General features: G+C 27.5%; 4 protein-coding genes across 6 annotated transcripts; 3 read left to right on the top strand and 1 right to left on the bottom strand.

Annotated features, from left to right (window-relative positions):
* Positions 1-4,555: 4,555 nt before the first annotated feature.
* On the top strand, positions 4,556-16,291 carry Bma-pgp-10 (ABC transporter family protein; the record flags this gene model as incomplete). The annotated part of the gene is made up of 30 exons (XM_043075686.1): positions 4,556-4,633; positions 4,815-4,916; positions 6,931-7,155; positions 7,517-7,650; positions 7,944-8,115; positions 8,454-8,578; positions 8,694-8,775; positions 9,076-9,162; positions 9,347-9,580; positions 9,714-9,839; positions 9,990-10,083; positions 10,211-10,346; positions 10,660-10,842; positions 11,199-11,427; positions 11,617-11,823; positions 12,228-12,380; positions 12,551-12,652; positions 12,829-12,990; positions 13,199-13,402; positions 13,500-13,600; positions 13,688-13,828; positions 14,001-14,160; positions 14,369-14,458; positions 14,604-14,708; positions 14,797-14,908; positions 15,279-15,373; positions 15,526-15,621; positions 15,763-15,814; positions 16,008-16,082; positions 16,227-16,291. 30 exons carry the CDS (start codon positions 4,556-4,558, stop codon positions 16,289-16,291), a joined length of 3,927 nt encoding a protein of 1,308 aa, XP_042931620.1.
* A 1,020-nt stretch (positions 16,292-17,311) lies between these two features.
* On the bottom strand, positions 17,312-20,072 carry Bm2042 (the record flags this gene model as incomplete). 2 transcript variants are annotated; one of them, XM_001897708.2, is made up of 9 exons in its annotated part: positions 17,312-17,357; positions 17,503-17,585; positions 17,728-17,899; positions 18,032-18,159; positions 18,410-18,526; positions 18,650-18,700; positions 18,907-19,023; positions 19,613-19,783; positions 20,004-20,072. In XM_001897708.2, the coding sequence occupies 9 exons, from the start codon at positions 20,070-20,072 to the stop codon at positions 17,312-17,314; spliced, it is 954 nt and encodes a 317-aa protein (XP_001897743.1). The 2 variants fall into 2 exon arrangements, with proteins under 2 accessions (XP_001897743.1, XP_042931619.1); XM_043075685.1 differs by lacking the exons at positions 19,613-19,783; positions 20,004-20,072 and having other exon boundaries at positions 18,907-18,924.
* A 2,614-nt stretch (positions 20,073-22,686) lies between these two features.
* On the top strand, positions 22,687-24,140 carry Bma-rla-0 (60S acidic ribosomal protein P0, putative; the record flags this gene model as incomplete). The annotated part of the gene is made up of 5 exons (XM_001897707.2): positions 22,687-22,831; positions 22,910-23,085; positions 23,248-23,499; positions 23,650-23,868; positions 23,970-24,140. The coding sequence occupies 5 exons, from the start codon at positions 22,687-22,689 to the stop codon at positions 24,138-24,140; spliced, it is 963 nt and encodes a 320-aa protein (XP_001897742.1).
* A 504-nt stretch (positions 24,141-24,644) lies between these two features.
* On the top strand, positions 24,645-26,035 carry Bma-tct-1 (Translationally controlled tumor protein, putative; the record flags this gene model as incomplete). Of its 2 annotated transcripts, XM_001897706.2 has the most annotated exons (4): positions 24,645-24,672; positions 25,193-25,395; positions 25,546-25,735; positions 25,911-26,035. In XM_001897706.2, the coding sequence occupies 4 exons, from the start codon at positions 24,645-24,647 to the stop codon at positions 26,033-26,035; spliced, it is 546 nt and encodes a 181-aa protein (XP_001897741.1). The 2 variants fall into 2 exon arrangements, with proteins under 2 accessions (XP_001897741.1, XP_042931618.1); XM_043075684.1 differs by lacking the exon at positions 24,645-24,672 and having other exon boundaries at positions 25,222-25,395.
* Between the last annotated feature and the right edge of the window lie 356 nt (positions 26,036-26,391).

Below are 26,391 nucleotides of genomic sequence, written 5' to 3'. Positions count from 1 at the left end.
TTAAAAAAAAAAAAAAAAAAAAAAAAGGAAAAAATAATAATAAAATTAGTTACCCATTGTTTTTTTGGGTAGTTTTTCATCTCTCTCTCTCTCTTTCTCTCTCGCTCTCTTAACCTTTGTGCCATATAATTTGTTTTCAATTAGAAAATTTTAATGTAAAAATTGTCAAACACTTAGGAAGATGAAAGATAAAAATACATGACGAGAAAATGTCGCACTGCAAGATAATTCATCACTCCAAATTGAAGTTGTTCTTTAGATGCGCAATAGTCATCCATTATCATTTTTTGTCCTTCGCTATCTCTTTCAAAGAATTTACTTGTGAAAACTATAAAAATTTTTTGCCGTAATTAACCAATAATTAAAGAGTAATTTTGCAAAAAAAAAAAATTATCTAACAAAAAAAAAAAAAAACAAGCAAAACAAGAAAGTAAGAAAAAAAAAAAAAAAAATCATTTGTGTCACATTAAAGTACTATCATTTACATTTTATATTCGTTATAAATTTCATTTTTTTTTTTTTTTTTTTTAATGAGATAAAATTTTTTATTAATTTATATTGCAAAAAAAAAAAAAAAAAAGAAATCATTTCCTGATGTTTTCATCAAAAATTTTTCGCTCAATAATTTTAAAAAGAATAAAATGACAAAAATTGAAAATGAAATGATAAAATTAAAAACCATAATTAAATTAAAATGCAAAACCTTCTTCGGGTTTGCTAGGCAATATGTTAACAACGCTGCAGTATGATTGCTCTGCTGCTTTTTCATTTTCACCAAAAAAACAAACACTGTCCGATTCTGCACCTTCAAATGATTTCTTTCTGTTTTTTGTCAATCTTTGTTTTATCAGTGATAAAATATCATATCACTGAATTGCTGTTAATAATAATGTATTACACTTGAAATTAACTAATGTATCAATTAAGTGCCATTTCCTATATCATAAAAATGAAATGATGAATGGTATTAAAATTAATTTTTTCATCGATAAATTAATAAGACAAATTCTTAGGTAAAAATTTTTTAAATGGAATAATTTATTAAATTGTAAATGAGTAAGTTAATTATATTTTAAGTATGATAATAACTAACGAATAAAATGAATTAGGAAATAAACAGTTACAATCATCTGCGGTAAGAGCGACATTTCCGCAAAAATGATTAAATTGATTCCTCAAATATAAATTTATTCAATTAATAATTATGTAAATTAAGCATTAATATGCAGATTTGTTGATGTAAATTCCAATTTAAGGAAATGATAATTTGATGGGATCAATTTTTCAAATTTTGTTAATTAAATCTAAGAATTAGATTTAAATTCAATTGCAAAATTTGATCAATTTGATTCAATATAGAGAAGAATTGTTAAGGAGGAAAGATGAAAGAAGAAATTTGAGATGAAAAAAAAAAAAGAATTATAATTTAAATTGTTATTGATTTGGGATCAAATTGAAAGAGGCGCAAATTGTCACTTCTTTTCACTAATAGATGTTTGGCTTTAATACTTACATATAGCATTTATTTAACAATTACACTTTACACAATTAATAAACAATCAAAAAAAGCTATCCTATTGAAAAATTCAAAAAGAAAAAAAAATCAGTTACCTGGGCAAAACTTATATTATCAGAGAGGTAAATGAAATATTAAATATATATATTTATGTGTAAGATAGACGACACAATAAAAATGAAATTTATTCAATTTTATTAAGTTAAAATGAACTGAGATATGATAGAATAAAGAAAGAATGAAATGACAAATTATCTTTCATTAGCATAAAGTCGAATTTCATATAATTAATTAATTTCCAATTGATTAGTTGCAAGAAAATTTGATTAATTTGTCCATTTCTATAAGCTATATGTAAAGAAATTATCAGAATAACTTTAAAATAAAATAATAAGAAAAGTTAAAGTTAATGCATAATTTAGATTTAATGATAATAATTTCCGATGATTATTTCCAGTTAGTCAGTTTATCATTCATTAATTAATAAAAATCAAAAAATGTAAGGCAGCAATTAGATTTGTACACAATTGAATTTGTTCAATTTGAAAAAGTAAATATACCAAAAGATTACATTTGAAGAGAGGTCAAAACTTTGTGTCACATAATTAAAGGTGAATTGTCTTTCTTCAAATTCTTTTAAAATTAAATTGCTGCAGCATTGCATGTAAAATGATTGGATAAGAGTTGTACAAAAGTCTGTAAGGAAGGTAGCTGACCTTTGACATTAGCAATAAGGGCATTAGCGCTAGCTCTGAACTTATTAACTATAAATTTTTTAATTTCAATGCAAATCAATGAAATGCTCTTTGAAACTTTAATTAACTTGTATGTTAGGCATTAATTTGCTTACTGATATGACTCAACAATTTTTAATAATTCAATTAAATATTTTATTAAATGAAGTATGTTTGGTTTCTTGAAATGATCATTCTCAATGAAAATTTATAAAATATTTGTTAAGATTTAAACAATATTTTTTGAACTTTTCGTAGTAAAAAAAAAAAAACAAAAAACAAAAATCATTGTTAGATACAATTATGTACGATTTTCTACTAAAATTTTAAAAAAACAAATTAGTGAAACTTATCGTTTACCTTCTGAATTTCAATAAATTAACTTAAAAATTCATAATAATTAAATTTTTGCATATCTCTAAATTGATTAGTCAATTCTAGTAATACATTAAGGTTGTGCAAAATTAATTTTTGAAGCTTTTCATGCAAATACATTGAAATCTTTTCGCATATTAACTTTCAGCTTCAGTTAAAATTTCTACTTTACAACTAATTACATTTTACATAATTTTTTCTCCTATAATTCATTAATTTTTTTTTTTTAGCTAAATTTCAGAAAAATTATTGAAAGAATAAGTAAATTATAAATATTTGGACAAATTAAAAAATAAATTTTCAATAATAACAATTCTGCTAATATATGATTTCTTTTATTTCAATGTGTTGTTGGAGTAATGAAAGATTTTAATATTTTATGAGAAAATAAAATAAATTTAAGTTCGTTTTAATTAAAATTAAATTTCAAAAAGTTATAAACAAATGAATAGGTAAGATAAAAAAAAAACTTTATAACTCAATTACTATATATATATTTTTCAATATTATAATCCATACTAACCAAATGTCATTTATGTAAAATAACTTTGAACATTTCATTAAAATTTTATGTGACACATCAATTTAAAAATAATTTATTGTAAGAAAAAAAAAAAAAAAAAAGTTTTTATAATTGCATTTATGGACGATACAATGAGTGATAATTTCATAATTCAATTAACATAAAAATTTTAAACAAATTTCTTTTTTTTTTTTTTTGCCTTTCATTGCTTTTTACTAATTTTTAATTAAAATTTTTGAGAATTAAAAATTATTTATAATAATTGCTTAAATATTTAAATTGAGATTAATTTTAAATTAATAATAGCTTTTTTTTTCTCTTTTCTTTTTTGCGTTTTCCATATATCAAATGCAATATTGTAATATTGAAAATATTAAAATATGATTGTTTTTTCTTATTTTACACATTAATGAGATATGATTCATTTTTGAATGATAACATATTGCCAGACATTTGCGCATTTATCCGTCTAATAGATAATATGATTAGATGTCATCGAATTCATGTACGATTATCAATCACTGATAATACAAGTTGCACTTCTTTCACATTTTTCATCGTAATTAATGCTTTTGCAATGAAATTTGACTGTTCAGAGGCGGAAATTATCAGTAGTATTACCTGCAATCATCGTTATCACATTACATACATCCGTTGCATAATGATAAAAAGAAGTTGATGGTGGGTTAAACGGGTAATACTCTTTCTCATTGTCATTGTCGGCGCTTCTGTCTTCATTATTGAATTTCTGGTTTCAGCCAGTATTTGTCGACAACTCATTTGCTCATTTAGTAACTGACAAAATACTTTCTTTTTTATTTTTTCGTTTTTCTTTTTTTTTTTCTATTTTTTCTTTTTGAATTAATTTCGTTGAATTGATCGAGAATTAGTGAGGAAGAAGAAAAACTTTCTATTCATCATTTTATTGATGTCAAATGTCAAATACTGTCACTCTTCTTGAATCTCTATTATTTTAATAATAATAATAAAAAAAAAGGCAATATTTTTTTTTAACTCCTAGAAAATGCAACAATATTGGTACTTTTATTCTAAAATAATAAAAGAAAATGAAATGAAGATGCTTTGGTTTTTTTTTTAAGTTATCATTCCTTATAAAAAGTTTTATTATTGATTATTGTTAGCAAATTTTTAAAACTACAGAAGTGATAATCATTTATCATTGATAATTTTTACGAAATGATTGATCATAATGCGATTTGAGTTTGAAATCATTCTTTGCTTTATTTGCTATTTGAGAGAATTTCTTGGAAATTCACTTTTGAAAGGGAAAATTGATCAGTAGTAATTTTCAGGAAATTTTCCGAATGAAATTTTAAGTCGAAAAAGGTTAAAAGGTTAAACGAGTTAGGTAATCATTCAAACATAAAAGTTGGTTTGCATTTGACAATGGGTGTCAAAAACCAATCTAATAAAAGCAACGAATCTTGGAGTCTTTATAGTTTTGCTGATAAAGTTGATATTCAGGTAAGATAATCAATCATTTTATTCCTAAATATCTTTTTTAATTTATTCATTCTCGTCTTATCATTTATTAATTTTTTGAAAGTTACCTTTTTTTTTCCTTTATTTTAACACAAATTTCCTTAAATATTCGATCTTAAATTTCTCAAAAATAAAATTACTACGAAAGAATTAATTTTTACAGCTAATGGTTATTGGATTGGTCTTAGCACTTATTCAAGCTATTCTTTTACCCTTTGTATGGCTTGTGATGGGCGATTTCGTCTCACTTTCAATCGTTCGTGAGGTTAAACAATTTTCCAATATTAAAATCAAATCTAACTTATAAATATTTTAAAAAATTTCTCAAAATTTTCATTGCTGTGAATAACTATGATAAGTTAAAATAAAATGTTTAGTGATTAAATTTACTAATTAACAATTTTGCTCTACGCCACAACTATTCTTGCTATCGTAATTTCGCATTTGCAATAATTAATTTGTGGAAAATTTGCTGATGTTTTTACAAATTTGGCCTTGAAATGAAAATATCATGAAGTACCCAGACCTTTACTTTGGGTAACTTTATCAGAAATTCTTGATCATTTCAATAATTTTGTACAGCTAATAACTAACATATAAAAAGGTTTTGGCTCTTTGACATTACTAAATCAAATTATCTCTTTTACGTAAACTTCCGTCAATTTATACTTTATAATAGTAGCAAAAGACGTGAAGTTATAAATTCAAATTAAATATAAGAAATGATACAACGCTATCATTTCCTGTATGAATTTTACAGCATTAATCAAAAAGTCAGTTTTATTTTACCATTTAAAAAATGTTTTTAAAAAAACTGTGCCAACAAATATTTTGTTCTATACAATATTTTCTTTGATATAAACTCTTATTTTTGCAAATTATAGCTAAAATTTTAAAAATTTTTCGTAAATATTAAAGAATTCAATTATTTTTTAAAGTGGAAAAGTTGGTTATAAAGGGAAAACACACTAATGTTGTTTATCATTTATCTAATTGCAAGTAAAAACTATTATTAATGATATGATAAATTAATTACAAATAATAATGTGAAAAATTAATCACTGCCATTTGGTAATTTCCATTATCAAAAAATTTTAGTATGCAAAATGAAAAAAATATCTTAAAAAAATTAAAAAGTCATATATTTTTTCATAGATAATTTAGAAATTCAAAATCAAATAAAATTTAGAAGTTAAAAAAAAAAAAAAGATAAATGTTATTATTGTAAATAATTTTGATGTTATCATTCATCTTTTGTTTTTTATTTCTTTCTTCTTCCACCTTTTCTTTTTTTTTTTTTTTACATTTCTAAAATGAATGAATGTTTTGTGTAGAATTAAAAAATAAAAGTTAAAAAATATGGCGAAACTTAAATCTCTAACAGCAATTATTTTGCCATAATTTCTCGTAAATGTGTAAGAGTGATAAGTGAAGTGAAATAGAAGGAAATAAAGTCAATTAAAATTCCTTTCTATCATCAAATGAAAATGGGTGCTTCATTCTCTACCAATTAAAAGAAAAGACAGAAAAAAAACGAAAACTTTTTTATCGAATCGATTTCTGGAATGAATGTTTAAAATTGATACAGTTAATATAAAATGAAATTATCACTCTAATCATTGCTATATTTATTAGCTATGTTTATAGAATATTTTATTAGCTTTCATTATGATTAAATAGTAAATTATTGAAATGTAAAGTGCAATCTCTTTTCATTACATCAAAGAAATAAATATTTTCGAGCAATTATACAAGTGACTATCTTAAGAAATGTTGTGGAAATTCTTTTTTATTTGAAACAAAAATGAAAAAAAATTTTAATGCTTATGAGCAATTTGATAACTAACCAACAAATTTCACCAATTTGTTTAATTTGATACTTTTTGCGCATGCGCATGCGTCCTTGACCTTGTCTACGAGAAAATAAGCAAAGAAAGACTAAAGAAATTTAAAAAAAAAAAAAGAAAAAAACTAATAAAAGCAAAGTCCGACCTTCAATTTAAAAAAATTTTTAGTTACTATATGAAAGTACTAATTATTATCAATATTTAAAACTAAATTTGAAACGTAAAAATTCAAAGAAAAAAAAGAAGAAAAATGTGTTTTTTAATCTCTGACCTGATAAATGATATTACTAACTTATATCAATGAAATCATCTTAATGGTGTTGAAATTCAATAAAATTGAAACTTAATAAAAGTTTTAGCTAACTAATTTTTTTATTTTTTTATAATTTAGAAATACTTAATAAAGAATTAAATATAACTGGTTAATTTCAGCAGTATAAAATGGAGAAGACGAAACATTTCGAATCATTTGAATCGAACAAAATTGGAATTAGCTTAAATAGCAATAACAGTTTTGATCAATTTAATTTTACCACATTGTCCGATGCTTCAGTGCAACAATCTCGAATAGATGCTCAATTTGAATATTCTGCTACACCTGCTTTTATCATGATGTTATCATTGTCGGTAGCTACATTTATTGCTGCTTTTTTTCAGGTATAAAACTATTTTCCTTAGCAATTTTTAGGTTATTCTGATATTATTATTATTATTATTATTATTATTATTATTATTATTATTATTATTATTATTATTATTATTATTATTATTATTATTATTATTACAATGCACATATATATTTTACCAGAATAATTTTAAATTTTGAATATTTAATGTTTTTATGTAATTATTACAATTAGTAACATTTAATGTGATTAAATTTCATCCTAGTTTTATCAATAGTTATAATTTCAAATGCTCAACTTTCAATTTATTTATCATTGATTGTGTCAATGTGCTCATTGTTTTCTAATCAATTAATTAAGATTGTTTTATTACTTAATTGAATTACTTACAGCGCTTAGCTTGGGAAGTATCAGGTATCAGACAAGTTTTCCGAGTTAAAAAAGCTTACATACGAAAATTATTGCACATGGATGTCGCATGGCTTGAGTCTCGACATTCCGGTCAAGTAGCTTCGATGCTTCATGAGTGAGTCATATTTCATTTTTCTTTTTTTTTCTCAATCAATCAATTTTTGATGAAATCTGTGAATTTTTTTTTTTTTTTTTTTAGAATATATCATTTTCTCTTCTTCTTTTTTTTTTTTTTTTTACTCAGTGTATTGTTAAAAAACCTTAAAAAACTTTTACTTTTTTAAAATTAAATTTCTACTTCTGAAAATTTATATTTAAAAAAAAAAACTTATTGTAGTCTTATCGTGTGTTGTTATGTCACGTTCTAGTCACGTATTTTATACATCCAGTTGTTATGACACGTTTTAGTCACGCAGATTCGATATATCAAGGTATTGCTGATCACGTTCCTATGGTTATCTTCATTTGCGCATACTTATTAGTCACGTCATCCGTGTGTTTCTACATTCAATGGGATGTAACCTTAGTAATGTTCGCTGCATTACCATTACTTATTGGAACAAGGCTTATTTTTAGCAAAGTTTATCTTTTTTTTTTGTTTACAATCTTCTCTGTGATATACATAAATCTTTTTAATAACAATTGTAAACATTGTCACAAATTTTGATCATTAGTTAATTATCTAATTTTTTTTAGAATTGTTTTTTTTTTTTCTTTGACTCAAAAAAGATGAATGTTATAAAATAAACTTAATAGTTTTAACAATTCATATCTGTTTAAATTATATTTTAAATCTGCTTACATCATCCAGAATATTTGTCTTATCAGTAGTGATTTCAATTTACTGCCACTTTTACAACTGTTCAAATTAATTAATATCATTAAAAGAATTAATATTTAATAGACTTATCATTTTAGTGGTTTTGTAAAACTCGCGATGAAGAACAGAAATTATTAGCAAAAATGACAAATTTGGTGCAAGAGACATTCTCATGTATACGAGCTGTTATAGCATTTGCTGCTCAAAAACAAACAATCAGCAAGTAAGAAAGAACTGGTTATTTACTTATTTTTTTTTTTTTAAAAAAAAAAGATTCATTTCAATATTTTGTAGGGATGCTAAATTCTCATAAAATTTTTGATACCATTTTTTTTTAGGTATGAACGATTGACAATTGAGCTGAACCGAATGACAGAACAGCGTCTCACTGCATCATCTATTTATGATGCACTTGCACAGGTAAATATTGTGATGTAAACATTTATGTGTGTGTTTGTTAATTATTAGAAGAGAAATACTTCTTTAAAGTTCACAATTTTCATCTAATCTTTCATCTTTTGTTTCTTTACAATTTAGTTCAAAGATTAGATATGGTACTCAGTTGAAATTTGTAAAAGAATACAAGTGCAAATTTATTTGAAAATAAAATCTCACTCATTTAAACGATAATTGTAAAGTGTAATAATTATTGTAAAAGAAGAATGAGAGATTAAAATTAGAGGATAACTGATGTACTTCTTTTATTACTAACATTTTTAGGTTCTATTAACTGAATTCATTTTTACTGCTGCTCTATGTTATGGTATGTGGCGTGTTAATGATGCTAATCCAGGTCGTCTTGCTGCGGTATGTTTTTTTTTTTTTTCTTATAAAATAATTAGTAATTCGATAATCAACAAACACTTTTTTAAATGATAAATTTTGTGGATTATGCATGAAGATCAATTTGCAATACAATAAAGAAAATAATTCTTTTTCTTTTTCTTTTTTTTAAATTAATCTATACTAATTTATATGATCGATCATTTAGCTAGCGATCAACATGTTGTATATGTGCGTCACATCAATTAGCATTGGTTTTCATATGACTGGTGCATCTACTGCTCGACAAAATGCTAATGAAATGAATGCAATCCTGGTTGAAACACCAAATATTGAGTGTTATATCAATAAACATAGTGAAAGTATGTTAGCACCACGTGGAAATGGCGCTATTGAATTCAAGGATATTAGTTTTGCTTATCCAAGCAGACCAGATATTGAGGTTTTATGTTTATTTGAGAGTTTATGATTAGGTTGATTCAGCTTTAGAAATTTGGATAAATTATGTATTTTGATTTAATTTTTTGATTTATTTTAAATTATTGTATAGAATTTAGAAAAGTTGAAAGCTACAGGTACTGAAAGGTGTATCGTTTACTGTATCAGCAGGTGAACATGTCGCAATTGTTGGACCAAGCGGATCTGGTAAAAGTACAATAACGGCGCTTATGTTGCGATTTTACGATCCGATCAATGGAACTGTTGGTATTTTTGAAGCTGCTTATGTTATCTTTTACGATTTGAATGTTATATCGTGTCTGCTACATTAGATTCAAATTTTCTGGGTTTTTTTTTACTGAAAAAAAGTGACATTCTCTTCTTTTATCGTATAATTTATGCGATAATCACAGATCACATTAGACGGTGTCAATTTGAAGCGACTGAATCCGGACAATTTACGAGCTCAGCTTGGTTTAGTCAGTCAAGAACCAGTACTCTTTGATGGTTTGTATTAAATAACTTTAAAAGGAATGTATCAAAAGTTCACGGTTATTGTTTTATTAATTTAAAAGCATTGCTAGCAGAGTTGAATGATAATATCTTTACTTGTATTTATCCCTACCTGTCACAGGTACTATAAGTGATAATATTCGATATGGGCGCTTGAATGCAACACAAGCAGAAATCAATGAAGCAGCTCGAAAAGCAGAAGCTTGGCAATTTATATGTGCCTTACCTGAAGGCATGAAAACTCGCGTTGGTGACAGGTTTTTTTTTTTTTTTTCTTTTTTCATTTATTTTAAAGTTTACTTTCAGGAAAGATTTACTTTAAAGTTTACATAGATATCGTATCTGTATGCTTCTAATTAACTAACTAATTGTCTTTGTTTACAATTTTCAATTTTTTATTAGTTGGGTGCAATTTATTGATTACTTAAAAGTTCTTTACCAATATTATATAGATGCTATCATCCTTTCGTTCTTCTAAAATTATTTGAAAATTGTAATTGAAAAATGATTTTTGGTTGTATAAATTGCTAAATGTAAATTGTTTTTTTTTTTATACTTACATAATTTAAGAGGATTACAACTATCCGGTGGTCAAAAGCAACGTGTGGCTATTGCACGTGCAGTAATACGTGATCCATCCGTGATGATATTTGATGAAGCAACATCAGCACTGGACACGAAACACGAAGTTGACGTGCAAAGAGCTATCGATGCAGCAAGTCAAGGTGTCACTACGATCACAATTGCACATCGGTAATGTTATACTTTAACTGTTTATATTAGAAGAAAGATTCTATCAAATCCGTCGCTGGAATATTGCCAGTGAGATAATTCAATGAACTTTTCAATAAGTCACTGATGTATGATTCTAATTACTCGTCATCATATTTTTCATCCTTAACCGTTGAATCAGTTCTCTTTTCTTACTTTATCATTACACTTTTGTATTTTCTCCAAAGAATCTCCATAAACGACAAAGATTTTTTGAAAAATATCTAGGACAAAATATTCAGAGTTGTTTCTTTGACTGATAACTTGATTATGATACAGAGATAGTTTTCCTCTGTTGCTGTCATCATGTTTTGGAATACACTTGAGCTACATTGCAGACTGAGTACCGTTCGAAATGCAGATCGTATTATCGTTCTCGAAAGTGGACAAATTGTAGAAGAAGGAAGCCCAGAAGAATTGCTAGCTAATAGAGATGGTAAATTTCATCGAATGTATAACGATCAGAAGTTCGATTCTTTAGCTGTTAATAAATTAGCAGCAAATCCACGTGAACGATCAAAAGTTTCCCTGGCTGCTCATTTCTCGATGATGCCATCAGACTTTATTGTAGGTGCATTTCTTCAAAATTTCATCGAATGTATAACAACTATCCCTAGCAATCAGTCCTTTGCGCAATAGGTAGTTCTTGCTTGTTTTTGTGCACAAAATGAATTCAATTTAAATTTGATCAGTATGATAAATCCAATTAATTGACTTATTAATTTGTAAAGTCGAATTGATGAAATGATATTTTAGGATGCCGAAACATATCGTCGTGCATGGGCTCGTTCATCGTTGGGTGCTCATAAACGTCTTGGCAAATCATATTCTGTGCTCAGTACAGATCGTGAAAAATTAGCTTTACCTGTGATGTCAAAGAAGCGAAATCGAATGGATACACCGTTCAAGACAAATATCATGCAAGTAGCTATGGATGATAAAGATTATGATGATCAAAATTCGGTAAAACTTTTATGACTAATGGTGAATTAGCACTATCCAGTTCTCACTATATACTTTTTATCAATATCAAAACTTATTAATTTTTATCAGTGCATGCCAAGAACAGTCATGCATTGAATTCATGAATCACTGGTTAAAGTAATGAGATGAGTTAATTAGAATCATATATCAGTGAATTGTTTAAATGTTCACTGAATTATCTCATTGGCAATATTCGAGCAACGGATGATTGATTATATTCATAGGATTTGATAGAATCTTTCTTCTACTAACATACGATGAATTTATCTGATCAAATTTTTTGGAATATTTTTTCTTTCTTTTCAAATAAAATCAATTATCAATACTGAATAATTCAAGGTATAAGTTTAAAATTAGGAAAAAATGCGCTTAAAATGTTTAAGCTTCCTGGAAAAACAACCAATTTCAATGCTATTTGGAATCTGATCAAAAGTTACAAAGATGGTTATTCACATTTGAGTGTAGCAGTTCCAGTAACCATACTACGAGGATTTTTTTTTCTGCTTGTTTGTTTCGAAGTTTCATCTGTACTTGAGGTCAGTTTATTTTGTTCTACCTTTTTATTATATTTTCTTTTTCAGTTCTTTTTTTTTTCAATGATCTATTCAAATGCGAATGTCTTTTTTTTTCTAATAGCTATTTATCTTCATAACTAATTTCCATTCATTTCAAAATTATCCAATAAATTTAAAGATTATTTTTGTAGATAGCATTAGTTTCAAATGAAGAAACGGCTCAACAGGTATTTATCACAGCAGCAGTTTATACAGCTCTAATCATTATTAAAACAATGTTCGAGGCAGTTGGGGTATTATTAAATTAACTTAATTTTAACAAATTTTAATTAAATCTCAAAATAATTCACCACTTTACTGGTCTTCAAAATTTCAAATTTGATTAATTAAATGTATTTTATTGCATCACTGTTGAGCTAAACATGCAATAGTTATTATTCATAATGTATTAATTCATAAATATTTGTAGCGTTTATTTATTGCACTGTATGGAAATGGCTTTTGTGGATATTTGCGGAACAAAATGTTTCGAAAGATACTAAGACATGGTGCAGCTTATTTTGATGAAGAAGCTAATACACCTGGAAGATTGGTTCATAAATTGATGTCTGACACTGCGACACTTAACAGAGTGATCAAATTCATCCGTTATAACTCATGCATTTTGTGATAAGATGGATGAAAGATGATCATGCTCATTTATCAAGCCTATAGGATGTCTCACCACAATAATACTGCAATAACTTATCAGTCGTTCATATTTGAATTTAATTTATTCATGATATTATATGATTTTCTACTGAACAACGATCATATTATGTTATCATTTTTAATTTCAGACACTTGGAGATAAATTGGATTTGCTTCTTCCAGCAGTTATATGTTCCACAGTATCAGTTACTATTGCATTACTAATAAACTGGAAATTAGCACTCATTTGCGGTTTTCAATTTCCAGCTTTTTTCATCTTTCGTCTGGTCGAATTACGAGAAACAAGTAAGCGACAGCGACAAATGGCCGAACAGGAAAAAAAAGCTGCTAATGTTTGATATTTTTTAATCATTAATTATCATATATATCTGTTTGCTAGTAAAATTATATCAGTGTGCTATTTCATTGATAAATTTCAATTATTTTCAGCTAGCAACCGCTGTATTATCAAATATGAGTACAATTAAAGCTTATACTCTGCAGGAACATTTCAACAGTATTTTCTACGAAACGCTGAAACCTCTACAAAAGTAAATTGATAAAATTTGTTATAGTAATTTAGAATAAAACAGCTACTATTGTATATTTTGCTAAATGTAATTCTCAGATGTTTTCAGAACGATGAAAAGACAGTCTTGCATTAGCTCATTTGTATTTGCATGTCAATTCTCTTTCACTTATATTCTCATTGCAATAACGTTACATTTTGGAAAAGTAATGATGTTAAGTAATGAAATTACACCGTTTAATTATTTGAGGTTTGAAATATTTATTCTGTTTTTAAGGAAATGCGCAAAAGTCAAATTTTAGTTATCGATTAGAAAAGAATGTTTTACTTTCAATTACTAATAATTTTAGAAATATTAGTAAATTTAGTATACATTTATTCATAAAATAACACTGTCACACATTTAAAAATGTCAAATTCAGGGTGGTATTATTGACACAATTTGGTGCTAATTTTATCAGTCAATTGATAGCATCAGTGAATGATATATCAAAAGCACGCGTAGCATCAGGAAACATTCTCAATGTCATTAAGGAAACTGCCGTTGACATGAATAATCTAAGCGATGAGGGACTGCGACCGGTTAATTTAGAAATTTGAATTTTTTTTTTCTTTTAGAGTAAGCGTTAAATATTTTCAAATTTTCGATTAACTTCGAGAACGATTAGAGTCGTTTGTAGTCTGTTCATAATGAAAACGAATCATTAAATCATTTTTAAGCAGTTTATTTTCCAGCTGATATACTATACTATCAAATAAGTAATAAAAAGCAGTTGAAAAATTATTTTAGAAAACCACCGCTCGATTAATGCTAAAGAATGTGGAATTTCGTTATCCATCTCGACCACTTTATCCTGTACTTCGTAATCTTACATTAAAAGTACGATTTGATTTGTTATCATTAAATTAATTTTAATTTTTTCTTCTTATAATGTTCAAAAAGCAGAGCTTTTTTAAATCATCTACCAAAAGTGAAGAGAAGCATTGAAATACTAAAATACTATACTATCAAATCAGTATTTTAGGTTCGACCAGGTGATTCAATAGCTATCGTTGGTCCATCAGGTTCTGGGAAAAGTTCTATCTTAGCACTATTTCAACGTATGTATAGTACAACCAAAGGCGAAGTGGTACGATTCATCTATAAAATTTTATTGTGAATAATTTAATTTAATAAAAAAAAAAAGAAGAATTCTTTCAATGAACATAAATTTTCAGCTCATTGATAATTATAACGTAAAACAAATCAATCCAGCATACCTAAGACGTGTTGTTGTTTCGGTTGGACAAGAACCAATTCTCTTTTCATTTACAATTCGCGAAAATATTGGTGAATATTATTTTAATTTTTAATAGACGTTTTTCTTATTCAATTAAGACTGAATAATTAAACAATTTTTTCAGATATATGATAAAATATTTTATCTGGAATATAGAAATTCAGGAAAATAATTTTTTGTATAAAAAAAATTCTGTATTTGTTTATTAAAAAAAAAAAAAAAAAGAATTAAAGGTTATTAGCATTTCGTTCTTCATTGATTGCATTTGCTCTTTAATGCAGTAATTTTTATTTGAAATGCTGTCATGGTATTAAATAAAAGATAAATAAATAGCTTCAGCAAAGCAAATTTCGTTTGTTTTTTATTTTTTAAATTAATTTCTAATTAAAGAAAAAATTTCAAAGTGTATTATATTTACAGGGTATGGCCTGCCAGAAGATGAAGCAACTGAAGAAAAAATCATAGAGGCAGCTAAAATTGCAAATATTCATGACTTTATCTTATCATTGCCACAAGTAAGAATTAAAAAAAAAAATGAATGATAGTTGACACTTATTCATTTTGTTATTATGCATTTGATATAAAATAGTTCTTGAATTAATAAACGCAATTCTGGGGTTATGATACCGAGGTTGGAGAATTTGGTGCTCAACTTTCTGGTGGTCAGAGGCAGAGGATTGCGATCGCTCGAGCGATAATACGAGAACCGCGGGTATTGCTACTCGACGAAGCGACTGCTGCGCTCGATACAGCAAGTGAAAAGGTTTGATGGAAATTTTGCACTTATTCAATCTACTTTCGATTGTTTTTTTATTTTAGAAATTGCAGTGAGTGAAATTTTCTTCGAGAATATAAAAGGGCTTACGAACATTTTATAATTTTAAATATCTTCGTTAATTTATAGGCAGTGCAAAGTGCTCTCGAATCAGTCAGCAAGAATTGTACTTGTATTTACGGTTAGTCTAATGTAAAGAAAAGAAAACAACTAGGCAATAAATTTTTAATTGAAATGAGCATAAAAGTTTTTGTTGTATTCAATTTTGTAATTTCAAAAAGAAACGTTAGACAGAGATGATCAAATGCATGATAAATATTACTGATAGAATGTGAGTGTGCTTAAATCCACAAAAATTTTGTTTATCATTTCAGTGGCGCATCGTTTATCGTCCATAAGATCAGTAAACAAAATCTATGTATTAGTTGATGGTGAAATTGCTGAACAAGGTTTACTTTTACTAAACTTATTTAAAATAAGTATTTTTTTTTTTTTGCTTTGTATTAAGATTATGTGAAGTATAGATACTACTAAGAATTGGAATAGTTTTACCCTATATTGCTTACCTTACACTATTAGTATCTTTTTTATAGGTACACATCAGGAACTTATGGAGGAGAAAGGTTTATACTACGAAATGAATCAATCAGAAATTTAATAAATTTAAGCTTTTCAAATGATTTCTTCTTTTTTTTTTTTTTGAACAAAACTTGCTCATTAAAAGTGCCATGACTATACTCACTTATTGTTCTCGTATGTCCATATATCTTGATTCATACTTTATTGATAAACTAATTTTTTTTTTTTGTATGTGTTTATTAATTCCAAAATCTCTTGTCTAATGAACTGATCATTGGTTTATGATAAAATGATTTAAATTCAGTAATAATTTTGCTATTCATACTTATATGCATTACAGCTTTAATTAAATTTTAAGCATTGAATAAATTTAATAAAATAAGTTTTTCAAAATATATTTGAATTATAATAGTAATTATAATAGTTTTTGTGGATTTGAAAATTTCTAAAGCAGCAGAAATCAAAAATCACATTCGATTACAATCTGAAATCTCAAAAGAATGAGCCAGTGATTTGTAAATATTTATTTATCACTGATATATTCACTTTTGTAAAATTTGGCATGTGGCAGATTTCATCTTTCGAATGAGAAAATTGGAGCTAATCCGCTCGATGTGCCAAAACTGTTCTCAATTAAAATTCTTTAGGTACCGTTTTTAGTGAACTAATATTAAAATAAAATAATAAATATTCTGTCTGGTAATTTAGTTCTCCAATATATGTCTAACAAATATTTATGTTGCTGGAGCTATTGCAGTTTAAAAAGCTGTTATTGTATGTGTAAATAATAAAGACAAAAATTTCCTATCAACAAAATTTCGCTACTTATTGTTTTAATTTACAGCAAAAATATCATTCATCAAAATTTCGATTTGATATTTGAAATATATTTTTGATATATAGTTGCTTTCTTCTCATAATCAAAATACGAGATGTAAAGCAATGATTGCTATAGCACAAGGATAAATCAGAAAATCATTTATTAAATTAGATCTAATAAAAATTTAAAAAAGAAGTGGAAAAAAACTATGACAAAAAATATTTGATATCAAATGTTAGTAAACACTAATGCTAATATTAATTAATTTCAATGACAGTTTCATGTGCGCTCATGTTTAAATGGATCTTCCGGATGATTGATCATGCTGAAAAATAAATTTATCAGTTGAATATTTGAAATAAATTTTTGAATTATTTTAAACAAACAATTTGCTGACTTATTTGAAGATTTTAAAAAACCAAAAATATACAGGATGTAAAATAATCATTAAAATAATTTAAAAAATTTACTAATCGAAAAAGAAAAGACGTTGACGATTCTTGACATTTTTTAATTCTTCCACTTCACTTTCGGTAAGTTTGAAATCAAATACCTGATAAAAGAAGGAATAATTTACTTTCAAGAATTACTTGAGAGTGTTAATTTGTGTTAGGTAATCTGTTAATTTAATATATTTCAGTTTGATAAAAAATCTGATAAAAAAAAAAATTTAAATTTGATAAAATTGATAATACATCAAAATTCTCCTTGACTCTATGCTCCTTGACACTTTTTGGAATAACAGAAATGCCACGCTCAATAAGGTATCTCAAACATATTTGAGCTGGAGTTTTCCCATATTTTTTGCTAAGTTTTTTCACTATTTCATCTTCCAAAACTGCTTTTGCCTCTGCCCATTGCATCTTCCTAAATGGTAAATTTTAGTTATTATTATTATTACTAATAACAAATAAATAAATTAAGTGAAAGTTTCAAAACAAAAATACAACTTTACTTTATAAAATTTGGAATTATTTCTTCAATTTTCAGAAATCTTACCCTCTTTTTGGAACTTCCCAATCAACTCGTCCAGGTGATCCAAGTGGTGCATATGCTGTTAATGAGATACCATGCTTTTTGCATACTTCGTGTAATTCAAATTGTGGAAAATACAGGTGACATTCTACCTGTAAGTTACACAAAGTTCGAAAAAATAAATCTTTATGGAATCAAAAATACATTTTTTGATTTCATAAGTATTTTAACAGAAATTAATGTTTTTTTAAAGGTTGTGTTAATTAAATTTTAATTAAATAACTATTAATTAAATGAAATGAAAATTTTGAAAAGCTTTTTTTTTCTCCATCCAAAAGATAAAATTTTTCACATTGTCATCTTAAGCAGCAATAATCTTACAAATTTAACATAAATTTTAACCTGAACGTTGTGAATTTTTGTGGACGCTGACTTTTGCACTCTTTCAATTTGATTAATACTAAAATTTGAAACACCAATTGCTTTCGTCAAACCTTTTTTGAATACGCCTTCCATACCCTATAAAAGAAATAAAATTTCCATCTCGTACAAATTATCACAACAACTTCCTAATTTTTAGTATTTTTAAAAACTAGCAAAGTTATAAAATGAATTAAATTGATAAAATGACAGTAAACTAACAGTCCACAACTTTTCCAATGAATCTGAGGTATCCGGTTTCTTCATTTCATGCTGTAAAAAAAAAAAAAATGAAAGCAACAGAATCTTTTCTCGAAATATCGAATTTGATTTGAACTAATTTTCGTGCAATTTTCATTTGGACAGATTAATAAAAACTGGAAGTTTAAAATTGCTTAAAATTTTTGAATCAGATAAAGTTTCAAATGAAATAAGTTAAAAATTTAAAAGTGAAGTTAACTTAATAATTAGAAACTGACATCAAAAGAAGTTGGCATATGAATGAGATACAAATCTGCATAATTTGTTCGTAATTTCTCCAACGATTGACATAATTGTCCTTCTACTTCTTTTGCACGATTATGTGTACACCATAACTGCAAAATAATCAAAATAATTGTAAATTGTTGCTTAGGAATATTTCATTTTTAAAATTATTTCAATTTTGTATGAATTGTTAAAGATATTTTGAAAAGCAAACTTAAGTTCTGACACCTTCGTTTTTCATTTTTTTTGTTGAACAAAAGTTAAGTTTTGTTTTCAAAATATTTTTTAACAGTGCATGTAGAAGTATTGTTATGTGAAGAAGTATTTTCAATTTGAAGTAAGTTTTACTTGTTCTGCACTTAATGTTTATGTTTTTAGAACAATTAACAATTTGCTATTAACAGTTCATCAATAAATAATTAAAACTTTAACTTCTTATTAGCTAAAAATTCTATAATACAAAGAAATGAAATCAATATAATTACAAAAATTGTAAACTGCGAAAATTTTATATTTACTAAATACAATAAAAGATAATTTGGAAGGAAAATAAAAAGCTAAACTTTTTGAAGATAATTGATTTAGTATTTCGTTTTCGTTCTTTTGTGCATTTGAAAAAAAAAAAAAAAAATCGAAGAAAGGTTTGGATCAACATAAAATAAAAATGATAATCTATGATATAAAAATGATAAAATTTACCTTTGTAGTAATGAATACATCTTCTCTCTTTAGTTTACCAGGTTTGATATATTCTTCATCTAAAACCTTACCCAAATCTTGCTCATTAAAATAACAAGCAGCTGTATCAATTAGTCGATAACCATTGTTTAATGCATATCGAACTGATTCAGATGCTTCACCGGGTTTGGACTAAAATTTCACATTTAAATTTTCAACTAATACTTCTCAATACTTGAGTAATATTTTTGAAAAATAATAATGCTTCAAAAGAGAATCAATGTCATTTCAAAAAAAAAAGAAAGAAGAAAAAAAAAACTGTTGGCACTTCTTAGATTTTGTGAAAAATGTACTGTTAATTAGAAATTTAAAAGAAATTGCTCAAAAAAAAAAGAAGGATAACAGGACGAACCAACCACATTCCTAAACCAATGATTGGCATTTTTATACCGCTCGAAAGACGAATTGCTGGCACCGCCATTTTTAGTAATTTATCTGAAGTTTTTTGATGATTTCACTCTAATTCAATTGAGAAATGAATTCAACGAAACAAGAAATTTATTAATGACAATCATTGCTAAAAATTAAAAAGCGAAATGTTCGTTTCGAGCTTTTACAATATGCCAATATAAAAGCAAAATGATTAATTTTACTTTTAAACTTAAAATTAATGAATTAATTGCTAATTAGATTAATTTAAGAAGAAGCATAAACAGTATTTTTGTATAACTAATGCGATTTAATGCAGATAACAGGTAATGGTAATGGTAAATAAATTTTTGATGAAATAAGTTTGAATAAAAGATGGAACTTGGATCAGTTAAGTATCATTTGCCAGTTCTCACTAGCAAGTGGTACTGTAACTAATTAACTTCTTCAACATAAAGTAAAGTTTAAAATTTGACAGTTCATAAAAATTATGAAAGTTACTTTATGTTCTGTTAGAACCCTTCTCATTTTCCTTTTTTTCTTTTTTTCCGATTTTTACTCTCTCATTAATTTACACTGAGAAATCTCAAAATTACAAAAATCAAAAAAAAAAAATTTTTTTTTGGAAAAAATTTGAAATTTTTACAACAACACATTTCTAAATTTCACTATATTTTGGTAGTTTTGCATAAGGAAAGCATATAAATGTAGATTTATTCTTGTTAAACTCTTTGATAAATACTTTTATTGTGTTGTATTCATTTAAATCGATGCTAAAACAAAATAGAATTTAATATCAAAAATGATTTTCAGTTAATCTTATACATATAATTTCCTATACAAATGAATAGCACAAAATTATAAAAAATTCAACAGTGTGTGCAATTATAATTGAAATGGAATTTTATTAAAAGGTAAATCTTTCTTGGAATAATTTTCACGAAATTATGAAAGAATGTAGAGACAATATAAGAAAGTAGCAAAATGATTTTAGCATAAACGAAATGCTTCTCATTTGTGAATACCTTAGTAGCATTAAATTGTTCACTTCTCGTATTTATAGAGAATTTTGGGAAGCAAAAAAGTGTAAAAGAAAAAAAAAAAAAAAAATCACATAGTGTAATGATAAACGACAAAATAGTCGCCTCTCGAAAGCATTTGTTAGTATTTTCAAGAAAAGATTAACAGATGGTTTTAAATGATGATTTGTTCTATGGCATATTATCATTAACGTAACAAAAATAAAAACTAAACTAAAATATTTTTTAAACTTTGTCATCATAGCTAATTCATGTAAAATTTAACGTCAAAATTTCTTCATTAATCCTAGTTGATAATGAGTAATTTTTGAATTTATTCATTACAAAATATATAAATGAACATTACATTGAATTAATCTGGAATAAGATTTAATTCATTTTGAAGAAGAAAAAATATCAAAAAATTCATATCAAATTTTATTTGGAAATGGCATTTGGAATAAACTTAATTCTGTTTTACTTCAACAATTAAATAAACAGTTGATTAATCATCTGTTATCATTATTTCCTTCCTTATCCATTGACAATTTCAAAAATCATTTTTTCATAATTTCTAAAAATATAATTATATCTATTTAAAATAATTTAAATTCAGCGATAGGCTTCTTCTCCGTGAAATTGAAATTATGAGCCAGAATGGAACTAGGATTGCACAAGAAAAAAAAAAAGCAGTAGAATTTTTTCATTCCAATTCATCGATTCTTAAACTCTCCACCGATTTTTTTTTTCTTTTGCTTCTTTACTTCTATGCAAAATATCTTAAAATTGTTTTAAATTTGTTGATAATACTCAAATGACTTATTAAAAGTTGTCATTGAAGTTTTATTTATGAAATATACCATATTCTGAAACAAAAATAATTATATTTGTTAAAGCTGAACCATGTTAATAGCTAACCAACTGCTCTCATTCTAGCAATCACATTCTGTACTTTGCTCATTTTACCTCAATTGCTCCGTTCACTTGCAATCTTTCAGTGTTACAAAAGAAATGAAAAGTTGAGAGCAATCTATTCTGTTTCTTGATTGATCATTGACTATCAGTTGAACAATGAATAATCGTAAGATAAAAAAACAGAACGGAATTACTTCCGAATTTCATTCATTCATTGACATTCAGTAGTCGTCTAAAAAAAAATTTAAAAAAAAAAAGTACAATTAAATCAGTAATATAATCTCTAATAAATGCTTCTTTGCATATAACATTGAGCAAATTGTAAGTATGCCAATTAAGAAAAAAAGGATTCAAAAGGATGCAATTAAAAGAGTAAAATAAAATTTTAATTGTAAAAAAATTCAAAACTACTCTTTATAATTCCATTTTGTGCTGTTATAGACATCATTACTCATGTGCCAATTGTTCGATTACGGTGCTTCTTGCAATGAAATTTGGGTTTACGCGTTTATAGTGATGTGTGGTCTGTAGGCACAGTGATGGTGGGGTTGTCTGGGAATTGGGTGGGTTAGTCAGGTGGGATGTGCTTGCCTGTTGTTGGGCTCTTCCTTCAGAAGGATTAGATATTTATTTTAGAGACTTCTGTTTTATCAGTTCATTATTTTTCCCAAAGTATTTCAGGTCTTTAAAACGTTCATAAAAGAGGCTTAGGACGATCCTTGTCTCACGAAGATGGGCAGGGAAGACAAAGCAACGTGGAAAGCGAATTATTTCGTAAAAATTGTGGAATTGTTGGAGGAATATCCAAAATGTTTCATTGTTGGGGTGGATAATGTTGGCTCAAAGCAAATGCAAGAAATTCGTCAAGCCATGAGAGGTGATGTTATCATTTAACCTTCACAATAGTAGCACATTATGAGCTTTCTGAACTGGCAAGTTAATGATTAGGATTTAGGTCATGCAGACATTTTGATGGGTAAGAACACTATGATTCGGAAGGCAATCCGTGGTCATCTACAGACCAATCCAGACCTCGAAAAGCTTCTACCGCACATTGTTGGCAACGTTGGATTCGTTTTTACCAATGGTGATCTGAGCGAAATTCGAGCTAAATTATTGGAAAATCGACGTGTAAGATTCTGAGATACTTTCCGAATGTATAGTAGGTTCAAGAGTACGAAAAGTTTCATACCGATGGGAAGGGACTTCTGCTATTATCTTATATGTTGTACTTTTACTGAAATTTTTATGGAATTCGTTATGAATAGGCGTTGATGAATTTTGTTCTTTCAGGGTGCTCCTGCTAAGGCTGGTGCCATTGCACCATGTGATGTCAAGTTACCACCTCAGAATACTGGTATGGGACCGGAGAAAACATCTTTTTTCCAAGCTTTACAAATCCCAACAAAGATTTCTCGTGGAACTATTGAAATTCTCAACGAAGTACATTTAATCAAGACTGGCGAGAAAGTGGGAGCTTCTGAGTCCGCTCTCTTGAATATGCTGAACATTATGCCGTTTTCTTACGGTCTTGTTGTGCGGCAGGTGTGGAACTTAATTGGAATTATAATACTTTGAAAGCTTTTGTGAGGAGGCAATTTGATCATTTCTCCTATTTGTTTATTTCAAATAATAGCATTTGTTAGTAGGTTGGAAACTTTTTTATCAGTAATGTGTAAAAATGCTCTTTCAAAGGTTTATGAGAATGGGACTGTTTTTGCACCGGAAGTTCTCGATATGACACCGGATGATATTCGTGCCAAGTTCTTGAAAGGTGTGCAAAATGTCGCGGCAGTGTCTTTGGCTATTGGTCATCCGACGCTTGCATCAATACCGCATTCCATAGCAAATGCATTCAAAAATCTATTAGCTATTGCTGTGGAAGCTAACATCGAGATGAAGGAGGCAGAAAAGGTTCAAATTTTTTTGTTTCCCAAGTTCATTAATTATCATATTTTTATGTATTTTGGCATATTACGTCCCACAACTTGCTTACTGTTACTTTTTTTTTTCAGATCAAGGAATTTTTAGCAGATCCAACCAAGTTTGCAGCACCAGTGGTAGCAACAGCATCTACCGCTCCATCAGCAGAATCTGTTAAGCCGGAAGAGTCATCGAAGAAAGAAGAAGCCAAGAAGGAAGAATCATCAGAAGATGAAGATATGGGATTCGGACTTTTCGATTAAGTACATCATATATTTCTTATATACATCCCTTATTTGTTGAATTTTGTTGATTTAATAAATATTGCTTTTTTGCCATTTATTTTGCAAGAATTGTTGATACCATTTGCTACTTCCGCGAGCTTTCTTGTTAATAAGAATGGCGTTTTCGCCTATATGTGCTAGTTTAATTCGATTGAAAAGAATCAGTTTTGGTGATGCTTGAATTTGATAACGAGAATAGTGCAGAATGAGTGAGAATAGACCAGGTCAGTGGTGTCTTTCCTCTTTGAGAGTGCTGACGTGTCGGAAACAATTGATCAGTGTTGTGAAGAAGGTGGGGGAGTGGTGGGTCGGGTGCTGTGTTTTGTCTCGGAAGTTTGGGGTCGTATGATTGGTTTATGAGTGTTGTTATGCTTCGTCATTCGCAGCTTGAACTTGTGTGATTCACTCGTAAGGTGTTCAGATTCCCGGTTTCTCGTTTTTAGGTAAAAATTTTATGAACAAGTGAAGTGTGCTTGCAACGATATGTTGATCTTCAAGGATGCATTCACAGGTAGGTGTCTTTTCATTTTGTTAAATCCGAAAATAGTGAGAAAATGGGGTGAATGATAAATATATGTTTAACTACTAGTTTTTTAATGATTATCCATTTAGCCATATTCCTTAGGTCCAATGAACGAGGCTCGAGAACAGTTACTGTGAGCTAGTTATTGGCGAACAGAATATACTGCTTGTAGCTTTCTATGTTCACTGGACGAGTATAATGTGGCAGAACATGTTTTGATAACTGAAATATGTCTTTCGATATATCTTAATTGTTATCCTACAACTTTTTAAAATGAAATCAAGAATTGAGTTTTATTTTATTGTTGTAATTTTTCTCCTTATTTGTCACACTTATGAAAGGGGTTTTTGTCGTATGAGTTAGTAAGTTGTATGTCCAAATTGCAATTTCCATACTATCGATGTGAAACAGATTTATATATCTGGTTTTGGAATATGAATTTGCGTTTCTCAGCGATAATATTATAAAATGATTCATAATAAATGTTCAATTGAATACTTATATTTAGATGACGAGCTTGCGTCGGACTCGTTCCCAATGAAGTTAGTAGATGGATTGATTTGGGAGTTCAAAGGACGGCAAGTAGTAAGGAGAGAAGGAGAAATTCAGCTTGCTGGTGCAAATCCTTCAGCTGAAGGTGAAGATGGTGATGAAGGTAGCGAAGAATGTGTTGAACGGGGTATCGATTTTGTGCTCAACCATCGGCTACAAGTAATGTTTTAGTACTGCTCATATAACTGCATTTCACGTATCGGTTTAAAATTCTATAGGTTTGGAATGTTCATGCTGATATGGATTTCAAAGTTAATTTTACTGTTTCAAGAACTATTTAGTTTTCTTAGGTTATTCAGATTTCTGCAGGAAATGAATTGTTATGAGGATTTGGCTACCTTCAAGTCGTACTGCAAATCATTTATGAAAAAAGTAGTTGAACTAATGCAAAAAAATGGCAAATCGGAAGCAGAAATTAGCGAGTTTAAGCGGAAGATTCAAGCTTGGGTTGTATCACTTCTGAGCAAGGACCGATTTAAACAGTTGCAGTTCTTCATCGGTATGATATTTGTTGTCTGATTCTGTACAACGTTTAATTTGTTAAAGCAAAATTGATTTCAAACATTTAGAAAAATAAAGCTTAGATTTATACGCTCTTATCAATTTTCTTTCGGTCGGCTTGTTGAATTCTATAACATGCTTAACAAACAAGATTTTAATAAACTATTTTCTAGGTGAGCGTATGGCCGAAGGTCAAGGTGAGGGACAAGTAGCTGTAGTAGAATATCGAGATGAAGAAGATGGTGAGGTGCCCTATTTGATGCTTGTGAAGGAGGCACTCATTGAAGAAAAACAATGATTTTTGATTGGCATCAGCCGTATTCCCTTCTTGCTTGTTGTTTTATGTTCACTCTTTAGTAATTGTATGAAAATATGCTGGATAAATATGTTGGCAATGAATATTCTTCCCAAATTGGTTCTATAAACCATTTCGTTTTCCAAGACTTCATACAAAAATTATCGTTTTGGACGGGCGCAAAGTTGGTTTTGAGTAAATTTTGATGCACGTTTCATGTGGAAAGATGTTGGTGATCGATATAATTTGATTTCCCGTAGTAATTGGCTTGTTTTTTTCTGTCATAAGACTAGTAGTTAACTCGAAATTGATGAAATCCTTTAGTGCTACCTGGGTAACAAGGTTAGTGGTGGAGTATG

The sequence above is a fragment of the Brugia malayi genome, assembly GCF_000002995.4.
Source record: "Brugia malayi strain FR3 genome assembly, contig: Bm_v4_ChrX_scaffold_001, whole genome shotgun sequence".
Taxonomy (NCBI): Eukaryota; Metazoa; Nematoda; class Chromadorea; order Rhabditida; family Onchocercidae; genus Brugia; species Brugia malayi.
The sequence above is the reverse complement of the archived record's forward strand: the minus strand, read 5'-3'. Positions and strand labels throughout refer to the sequence as shown.